The sequence below is a fragment of the Salvelinus fontinalis genome, chromosome 2 (assembly GCF_029448725.1).
Source record: "Salvelinus fontinalis isolate EN_2023a chromosome 2, ASM2944872v1, whole genome shotgun sequence".
Lineage (NCBI taxonomy): Eukaryota > Metazoa > Chordata > Actinopteri > Salmoniformes > Salmonidae > Salvelinus > Salvelinus fontinalis.
The window spans coordinates 100,739,450-100,750,411 of NC_074666.1; the positions used below are offsets into that span (position 1 = coordinate 100,739,450).

Below are 10,962 nucleotides of genomic sequence, written 5' to 3' on the forward strand. Positions count from 1 at the left end.
AATGACAGGATATGGAGACACATCTACAGACATGACAGGCTGTGGAGACACGTCTAATGACATGACAGGATGTGGAGACACGTCTAATGACATGACAGGATGTGGAGACACGTCTACAGACAGGATGTGGAGACACGTCTACAGACATGACAGGATGTGGAGACACATATACAGACATGACAGGATGTGGAGACACGTCTACAGACATGACAGGATATGGAGACACGTCTACAGACATGACAGGATATGGAGACACGTATACAGACATGACAGGATGTGGAGACACGTCTACAGACATGACAGGATATGGAGACACGTATACAGACATGACAGGTTGTGGAGACACGTCTACAGACATGACAGGATGTGGAGACACGTCTAATGACAGGATGTGGAGACACGTCTACAGACATGACAGGTTGTGGAGACACGTCTACAGACATGACAGGATGTGGAGACACATATACAGACATGACAGGTTGTGGAGACACGTCTACAGACATGACAGGATATGGAGACACATATACAGACATGACAGGATATGGAGACACGTCTACAGACATGACAGGATATGGAGACACATATACAGACATGACAGGTTGTGGAGACACGTCTACAGACATGACAGGATGTGGAGACACGTCTAATGACAGGATATGGAGACACGTCTACAGACATGACAGGTTGTGGAGACACGTCTACAGACATGACAGGATGTGGAGACACGCCTAATGACATGACAGGATGGGAAGACACGTCTACAGACATGACAGGATGTGGAGACACGTCTACAGACATGACAGGATGTGGAGACACGTCTACAGACATGACAGGATGTGGAGACACGTCTACAGACATGACAGGATGTGGAGACACGTCTAATGACATGACAGGATGTGGAGACACGTCTACAGACATGACAGGATGTGGAGACACGTCTACAGACATGACAGGATGTGGAGACACGTCTACAGACATGACAGGATGTGGAGACACGTCTACAGACATGACAGGATGTGGAGACGCGTCTAATGACAGGATGTGGAGACACGTCTACAGACATGACAGGATGTGGAGACGCGTCTAATGACATGACAGGATGTGGAGACGCGTCTACAGACATGACAGGATGTGGAGACGCGTCTACAGACATGACAGGATGTGGAGACACATATACAGACATGACAGGTTGTGGAGACACGTCTAATGACATGACAGGATGTGGAGACACGTCTAATGACAGGATGTGGAGACACGTCTAATGACAGGATGTGGAGACACGTCTAATGACAGGATGTGGAGACACGTCTAATGACAGGATGTGGAGACACGTCTAATGACAGGATGTGGAGACACGTCTAATGACAGGATGTGGAGACACGTCTAATGACATGACAGGATGTGGAGACACGTCTACAGACATGACAGGTTGTGGAGACACGTCTAATGACAGGATGTGGAGACACGTCTAATGACAGGATGTGGAGACACATCTACAGACATGACAGGATGTGGAGACACGTCTAATGACATGACAGGATGTGGAGACACGTCTACAGTGTAGGCCTACATGACAATGGTTTCCTATGCAAGATCAAACTATTGTCTGTCTACAGCTGTCTTGTCTGTAAGTAGTAGTGGTCTTTCCCAGATGATTGGGTTTACAGGCAACAGAAAGAGAAGATGGTTGACTACTATTGTCATGACTTATTGTCTTATTCTCCTCCTATTGGGCGACCACATTGTATGACAAGCCACCTGCCTTATTCTCCTCCTATAGGGCGACCACATTGTATGACAAGCCAACTGTCTTATTCTCCTCCTATAGGGCGACCACATTGTATGACAAGCCACCTGCCTTATTCTCCTCCTATTGGACGACCACATTGTATGACAAGCCAACTGTCTTATTCTCCTCCTATTGGGCGACCACATTGTATGACAAGCCAACTGTCTTATTCTCCTCCTATAGGGTCGACCACATTGTATGACAAGCCAACTGTCTTATTCTCCTCCTATAGGGTCGACCACATTGTATGACAAGCCACCTGCCTTATTCTGCTCCTATAGGGTCGACCACATTGTATGACAAGCCACCTGCCTTATTCTCCTCCTATTGGACGACCACATTGTATGACAAGCCACCTGCCTTATTCTCCTCCTATAGGGCGACCACATTGTATGACAAGCCACCTGCCTTATTCTCCTCCTATAGGGCGACCACATTGTATGACAAGCCACCTGCCTTATTCTCCTCCTATAGGGCGACCACATTGTATGACAAGCCACCTGCCTTATTCTCCTCCTATTGGGCGACCACATTGTATGACAAGCCACCTGCCTTATTCTCCTCCTATAGGGCGACCACATTGTATGACAAGCCACCTGCCTTATTCTCCTCCTATAGGGCGACCACATTGTATGACAAGCCACCTGCCTTATTCTCCTCCTATAGGGCGACCACATTGTATGACAAGCCAACTGTCTTATTCTCCTCCTATAGGGCGACCACATTGTATGACAAGCCAACTGTCTTATTCTCCTCCTATAGGGTCGACCACATTGTATGACAAGCCACCTGCCTTATTCTCCTCCTATAGGGCGACCACATTGTATGACAAGCCAACTGTCTTATTCTCCTCCAATAGGGCGACCACATTGTATGACAAGCCACCTGTCTTATTCTCCTCCTATAGGGCGACCACATTGTATGACAAGCCACCTGCCTTATTCTCCTCCTATAGGGCGACCATATTGTATGACAAGCCACCTGCCTTATTCTCCTCCTATAGGGCGACCACATTGTATGACAAGCCACCTGCCTTATTCTCCTCCTATAGGGCGACCACATTGTATGACAAGCCACCTGCCTTATTCTCCTCCTATAGGGCGACCACATTGTATGACAAACCACCTGCCTTATTCTCCTCCTATAGGGCGACCACATTGTATGACAAGCCACCTGCCTTATTCTCCTCCTATAGGGCGACCATATTGTATGACAAGCCACCTGCCTTATTCTCCTCCTATAGGGCGACCACATTGTATGACAAGCCACCTGCCTTATTCTCCTCCTATAGGGCGACCACATTGTATGACAAGCCACCTGCCTTATTCTCCTCCTATAGGGCGACCACATTGTATGACAAACCACCTGCCTTATTCTCCTCCTATAGGGCGACCACATTGTATGACAAGCCACCTGCCTTATTCTCCTCCTATAGGGCGACCACATTGTATGACAAACCACCTGCCTTATTCTCCTCCTATAGGGCGACCACATTGTATGACAAACCAACTGTCTTATTCTCCTCCTATTGGGCGACCACATTGTATGACAAGCCACCTGCCTTATTCTCCTCCTATAGGGCGACCACATTGTATGACAAGCCACCTGCTATCTTCAAGGAGACTTCAGTAGACCTAAAGCACCAGCTGTTCATGAGGCTGGCCAAGACTATCCCTCAGTTCCAGGTCTGGTGAGTCTAGTATAGTCTGTTGATGAGGCTGGCCAAGACTATCCCTCAGTTCTAGGTCTGGTGAGTCTAGTATAGTCTGTTGATGAGGCTGGTCAAGACTAACCCTCAGTTCCAGGTCTGGTGAGTCCAGTATAGTCTGTTGATGAGGCTGGCCAAGACTATCCCTCAGTTCCAGGTCTGGTGAGTCTAGTATAGTCTGTTGATGAGGCTGGTCAAGACTAACCCTCAGTTCCAGGTCTGGTGAGTCTAGTATAGTCTGTTGATGAGGCTGGTCAAGACTATCCCTCAGTTCCAGGTCTGGTGAGTCTAGTATAGTCTGTTGATGAGGCTGGTCAAGACTAACCCTCAGTTCCAGGTCTGGTGAGTCCAGTATAGTCTGTTGATGAGGCTGGCCAAGACTATCCCTCAGTTCCAGGTCTGGTGAGTCTAGTATAGTCTGTTGATGAGGCTGGTCAAGACTAACCCTCAGTTCCAGGTCTGGTGAGTCTAGTATAGTCTGTTGATGAGGCTGGTCAAGACTAACCCTCAGTTCCAGGTCTGGTGAGTCTAGTATAGTCTGTTGATGAGGCTGGCCAAGACTATCCCTCAGTTCCAGGTCTGGTGAGTCTAGTATAGTCTGTTGATGAGGCTGGTCAAGACTAACCCTCAGTTCCAGGTCTGGTGAGTCTAGTATAGTCTGTTGATGAGGCTGGCCAAGACTATCCCTCAGTTCCAGGTCTGGTGAGTCTAGTATAGTCTGTTGATGAGGCTGGTCAAGACTAACCCTCAGTTCCAGGTCTGGTGAGTCCAGTATAGTCTGTTGATGAGGCTGGTCAAGACTATCCCTCAGTTCAAGGTCTGGTGAGTCTAGTATAGTCTATTGATGAGGCTGGTCAAGACTAACCCTCAGTTCCAGGTCTGGTGAGTCTAGTATAGTCTGTTGATGAGGCTGGCCAAGACTATCCCTCAGTTCCAGGTCTGGTGAGTCCAGTATAGTCTGTTGATGAGGCTGGTCAAGACTAACCCTCAGTTCCAGGTCTGGTGAGTCTAGTATAGTCTGTTGATGAGGCTGGTCAAGACTAACCCTCAGTTCCAGGTCTGGTGAGTCCAGTATAGTCTGTTGATGAGGCTGGTCAAGACTAACCCTCAGTTCCAGGTCTGGTGAGTCTAGTATAGTCTGTTGATGAGGCTGGTCAAGACTAACCCTCAGTTCCAGGTCTGGTGAGTCCAGTATAGTCTGTTGATGAGGCTGGCCAAGACTAACCCTCAGTTCCAGGTCTGGGGGTATCCTATTGGTTCCTGGAGGAACACAGGGCCTGTACTACAGTTATCCTCTTGGTTCTGGAGGAACACAGGGCCTGTACTACAGTTATCCTCTTGGTTCTGGAGGAACACAGGGCCTGTACTACAGTTATCCTCTTGGTTCCTGGAGGAACACAGGGCCTGTACTACAGTTATCCTCTTGGTCCTGGAGGAACACAGGGCCTGTACTACAGTTATCCTCTTGGTTCTGGAGGAACATAGGGCCTGTACTACAGTTATCCAACATTGCCGGACAGTTATTATAATGTCATTACTCTAACAAATACATTTAACAGACATGACATAACACATGTTATAATCACTGTGTTTCTGTTTTTATTGGAGAGATAAAGAACTATCATAGACATGTTATAACCACTGTGTCTGTTACAGTGGTGAGCGCCCTGGTGGTGAGACAGAGAGAACAGCGTTTACAGCTCGTGACCCCAGTGACCTTTCTGTGACCTTGACCTCAGGTCGACCTGCCCTACTGATCAGCAGCACCAGCTGGACCGGTCAGTACCCCACAGGCACAGTTTGAGTCCCAAATGGCAACCTGTTCTCCATAGGGCTCTGGTCAAAAGTTGTACAATACATAGGGAATAAGGTGCAATTTCGTAAGCACCAGGAGACTCTTAATGGTTTTTCTTACCTCGGGAGCAGTTCTAGCCTCATCCAAACATCCTTTTGCGCCAGTTTACATTCTGTTTGGAGTCAGGTCAGGATGGGGATCAGACTAGAGCCAGATTACATTCTGTTTGGAGTCAGGTCAGGATTGGGACTACATTCTGTTTGGAGTCAGGTCAGGATTGGGATCAGACTAGAGCCAGATTACATTCTGTTTAGAATCAGGTCAGGATGGGGATCAGACTAGAGCAAGATTACATTCTGTTTAGAATCAGGTCAGGATGGGGATCAGACTAGAGCCAGATTACATTCTGTTTGGAGTCAGGTCAGGATGGGGATCAGACTAGAGACAGATTACATTCTGTTTAGAATCAGGTCAGGATGGGGATCAGACTAGAGCCAGATTACATTCTGTTTAGAATCAGGTCAGGATGGGGATCAGACTAGAGCCAGATTACATTCTGGAGTCAGGTCAGGATGGGGATCAGACTAGAGCCAGATTACATTCTGTTTAGAATCAGGTCTGGATGGGGATCAGACTAGAGCCAGATTACATTCTGTTTAGAATCAGGTCTGGATGGGGATCAGACTAGAGCCAGATTACATTCTGTTTGGAGTCAGGTTACGATTGGGATCAGGCTAGAGGTTTTCTGTGTTGGACATAAAATACAATCCTGGCTCTATGTGTTTAGTCGACATGTGTACAACGTAAGTACACACAGCTGTCAGGTGTAAATACTTGTTAGGGTCTCTCACTGTTTCCCCTGTCTGTGTTCAACAGAGGATGAGGACTTCTCCATTCTGCTGAAGGCTCTGGAAGGTAATCATTATCATCTGCAGTTGGGCCCCATTTTAAAGAGCATCCTTCCTCCCATCCATCCTTCCTCCCATCCATCCTTCCTCCCATCCTTCCTCCCATCCATCCTTCTTCCCTCCCTCCCATCCATCCTTCCTCCCATCCTTCCTCCCATCCATCCTTCCTCCCATCCATCCATCCATCCTTCCTCCCATCCATCCATCCATCCTTCCTCCCATCCATCCTTCCTCCCATCCATCCATCCATCCTTCCTCCCATCCATCCATCCATCCTTCCTCCCATCCATCCATCCTTCCTCCCATCCATCCAACCTTCTTCCCATCCATCCTTCTTCCCATCCATCCTTCCTCCCATCCATCCTTCCTCCCATCCATCCTTCTTCCCTCCCATCCATCCTTCCTTCTTTGAAGTCATCTCTGATTAGAAAAGACTTGACAGATGAAAGCCATGTGGTGGAGCACTGGAATTCACCTGTCTAATCATTCTTAATTAGAATCAATCACGTCTAATCAATGACTATAATTCACCTGTCTAATCATTCTTAATTAGAATCAATCACGTCTAATCAGTGACTATAATTCACCTGTCTAGTCATTCTTAATTAGAATCAATCACGTCTAATCAATGACTATAATTCACCTGTCTAATCATTCTTAATTAGAATCAATCACGTCTAATCAATGACTATAATTCACCTGTCTAATCATTCTTAATTAGAATCAATCACGTCTAATCAGTGACTATAATTCACCTGTCTAATCATTCTTAATTAGAATCAATCATGTCTAATCAGTGACTATAATTCACCTGTCTAATCATTCTTAATTAGAATCAATCATGTCTAATCAGTGACTATAATTCACCTGTCTAATCATTCTTAATTAGAATCAATCATGTCTAATCAGTGACTATAATTCACCTGTCTAGTCATTCTTAATTAGAATCAATCACGTCTAATCAATGACTATAATTCACCTGTCTAGTAATTCTTAATTAGAATCAATCACGTCTAATTAGTGACTATAATTCACCTGTCTAATCATTCTTAATTAGAATCAATCACGTCTAATTAGTGACTATAATTCACCTGTCTAATCATTCTTAATTAGAATCAATCACGTCTAATTAGTGACTATAATTCACCTGTCTAATCATTCTTAATTAGAATCAATCACGTCTAATTAGTGACTATAATTCACCTGTCTAATCATTCTTAATTAGAATTAATCACGTCTAATTAGTGACTATAATTCACCTGTCTAATCATTCTTAATTAGAATCAATCACGTCTAATTAGTGACTATAATTCACCTGTCTAATCATTCTTAATTAGAATCAATCACGTCTAATTAGTGACTATAATTCACCTGTCTAATCATTCTTAATTAGAATCAATCACGTCTAATTAGTGACTATAATTCACCTGTCTAATCATTCTTAATTAGAATCAATCATGTCTAATCAGTGATTCTAAGAGAGAAAGGAAGGAGACCTCTCAGTGGTGTCCTCTTAGGGTCCATGGGGCTCTGGTCAAAAGTTAGTGCACTACGTAGGGAGTAGGGTGCTATTTGGGATACAAGCCCTTGTACTAACCTTGTGTGTTTTCTCTACCAGACTACGAGGGGTTTGTGAAAGCAGGAGCCTCTCTTCCCTCGCTGGTCTGTGTCATCACAGGTAACTATAGTGTTGACAGTGTACTGCTGCCAGTCTGTGTCATCACAGGTAACTATAGTGTTGACAGTGTACTGCTGCTGGTCTGTGTCATCACAGGTAACTATAGTGTTGACAGTGTTCTGCTGCAGGTCTGTGAGGTCTAGGCCGGATTACAGTAAAGCACTTTTACATGCTGCGTCTGATTTGGTCTTTTGACCAATCAGATCAAGTCTTTTGCCAATAATTGGGCAAAATATCAGAATTGGGCTGCCTGTGTAAACGCAACGTTTGCATCAAATGCTGATGTAAAAAGGGGCCTTTTGAATAAACGTGATTTGATTGAGAAGCCTCACAAACAATTACATCATCAACTAACCTGTTGTTGCCAGGTTAAACCAACTGAGAAAAACCTTTACAATTCTTGTCGGTCCTATACTGTTAACCCTAGATACGTATTGTTTCAATTCCCTGTGTGTGTGAGACCAGGTAAGGGTCCTCAGAAGGACCACTACAGGAAGCTGATAGACGCCCTGAGCTTTGAGCACGTGAAGATCTGTACTCCATGGCTGGAGGCGGAGGACTACCCTGTTCTGCTAGGTTAGTGTGATCTCCCTGTTCCAGTCTCAGTAGGTCTGTCTGTGTGTGTGTGTGTACTGGTGTGTGTACTGGTGTGTGTGTGTGTGTGTGTGTACTGGTGTGTGTGTACTGATGTTGTGCATGTTCTTCCTGTCCCAGGCTCAGCAGATGTGTGTGTGTGTGTGTGTGTGTGTGTGTGTGTGTGTGTGTGTGTGTGTACTGATGTTTTGTATGTTCTTCCTGTCCCAGGCTCAGCAGATCTCTGTGTGTGTGTACTGGTGTGTGTGTGTACTGGTGTGTGTGTGTGTGTACTGGTGTGTGTGTGTGTGTGTGTGTGTACTGATGTTGTGTATGTTCTTCCTGTCCCAGGCTCAGCAGATCTGTGTGTGTGTGTGTGTGTGTGTACTGGTGTGTGTTTTACTGATGTTGTGTATATTCTTCCTGTCCCAGGCTCAGCAGATCTGTGTGTGTGTGTGTGTACTGATGTTGTGTATGTTCTTCCTGTCCCAGGCTCAGCAGATCTGTGTGTGTGTGTGTGTACTGGTGTGTGTGTACTGATGTTGTGTGTGTTCTCCCTGTCCCAGGCTCAGCAGATCTGTGTGTGTGTGTGTGTGTGTGTACTGATGTTGTGTATGTTCTCCCTGTCCCAGGCTCAGCAGATCTGGGTGTGTGTGTGTACTGATGTTGTGTATGTTCTCCCTGTCCCAGGCTCAGCAGATCTGTGTGTGTGTGTGTGTACTGATGTTGTGTATGTTCTTCCTGTCCCAAGCTCAGTAGATCTGTGTGTGTGTGTGTGTACTGATGTTGTGTATGTTCTTCCTGTCCCAGGCTCAGCAGATCTGTCTGTGTGTGTGTGTACTGATGTTGTGTATGTTCTTCCTGTCCCAGGCTCAGCAGATCTGGGTGTTTGTCTCCATAAGTCGTCCAGTGGTCTGGACCTGCCTATGAAGGTGGTGGACATGTTTGGTTGCTGTCTGCCTGTCTGTGCCATCCACTTCTACTGGTGAGACAGGACTCTTTAACAGGCCCCTTCTAACACCATGCACACACACACTGTCTGTGCCATCCACTTCTACTGGTGAGACAGGACTCTTTAACAGGCCCATTCTAACACCATGCACACACACACTGTCTGTGCTGTCCACTTCTACTGGTGAGACAGGACTCTTTAACAGGCCCATTCTAACACCATGCACACACACACTGTCTGTGCCATCCACTTCTACTGGTGAGACAGGACTCTTTAACAGGCCCATTCTAACACCATGCACACACACACTGTCTGTGCTGTCACCTTCTACTGGTGAGACAGGACTCTTTAACAGGCCCATTCTAACACCATGCACACACACACTGTCTGTGCCATCCACTTCTACTGGTGAGACAGGACTCTTTAACAGGCCCATTCTAACACCATGCACACACACACTGTCTGTGCCATCCACTTCTACTGGTGAGACAGGACTCTTTAACAGGCCCATTCTAACACCATGCACACACACACTGTCTGTGCTGTCACCTTCTACTGCTGAGGGAATACTCTAAACCCTTTGTCAGCAGTCACCTTCTACTGCTGAGACAGGACTCTTTAACAGGCCCATTCTAACACCATGCACACACACACTGTCTGTGCTGTCATCTTCTACTGGAATACTCTAAACCCTGGGTCAACAGTCACCTTCTACTGCTGAGGGAATACTCTAAACCCTGGGTCAGCAGTCACCTTCTACTGCTGAGGGAATACTCTAAACCCTGGGTCAACAGTCACCTTCTACTGCTGAGGGAATACTCTAAACCCTGGGTCAACAGTCACCTTCTACTGCTGAGGGAATACTCTAAACCCTGGGTCAACAGTCACCTTCTACTGCTGAGGGAATACTCTAAACCCTGGGTCAACAGTCACCTTCTACTGCTGAGGGAATACTCTAAACCCTGGGTCAACAGTCACCTTCTACTGCTGAGGGAATACTCTAAACCCTGGGTCAACAGTCACCTTTTACTGCTGAGGGAATACTCTAAACCCTGGGTCAACAGTCACCTTCTACTGCTGAGGGAATACTCTAAACCCTGGGTCAACAGTCACCTTCTACTGCTGAGGGAATACTCTAAACCCTGGGTCAACAGTCACCTTTTACTGCTGAGGGAATACTCTAAACCCTGGGTCAGCAGTCACCTTCTACTGCTGAGGGAATACTCTAAACCCTGGGTCAACAGTCACCTTCTACTGCTGAGGCAATACTCTAAACCCTGAGTCAGCAGTCACCTTCTACTGCTGAGGGAATACTCTAAACCCTGGGTCAACAGTCACCTTCTACTGCTGAGGGAATACTCTAAACCCTGGGTCAACAGTCACCTTCTACTGCTGAGGGAATACTCTAAACCCTGGGTCAACAGTCACCTTCTCCTGCTGAGGGAATACTCTAAACCCTGGGTCAGCAGTCACCTTCTACTGCTGAGGGAATACTCTAAACCCTGGGTCAACAGTTACCTTCTACTGCTGAGGGAATACTCTAAACCACATATGTCAGA

At 46.3% G+C, this 10,962-nt stretch overlaps 1 protein-coding gene across 3 annotated transcripts in view; it reads left to right on the forward strand.

The window, feature by feature from the left end:
* The window catches only part of alg1 (ALG1 chitobiosyldiphosphodolichol beta-mannosyltransferase), a 26,138-nt gene that overhangs the window by 10,902 nt on the left and 4,274 nt on the right, over positions 1 to 10,962 (forward strand). For 2 of the 3 annotated variants that reach the window (XM_055897966.1, XM_055897983.1), the window contains 6 exons: positions 3,369 to 3,479; positions 5,154 to 5,275; positions 6,169 to 6,207; positions 7,819 to 7,878; positions 8,344 to 8,454; positions 9,322 to 9,436. In XM_055897966.1, the coding sequence (XP_055753941.1) occupies positions 3,369 to 3,479; positions 5,154 to 5,275; positions 6,169 to 6,207; positions 7,819 to 7,878; positions 8,344 to 8,454; positions 9,322 to 9,436 (558 nt within the window). The remainder of the gene's footprint in view (positions 1 to 3,368; positions 3,480 to 5,153; positions 5,276 to 6,168; positions 6,208 to 7,818; positions 7,879 to 8,343; positions 8,455 to 9,321; positions 9,437 to 10,962) is intronic. The other variant, XM_055897975.1, reaches the window with a different exon arrangement.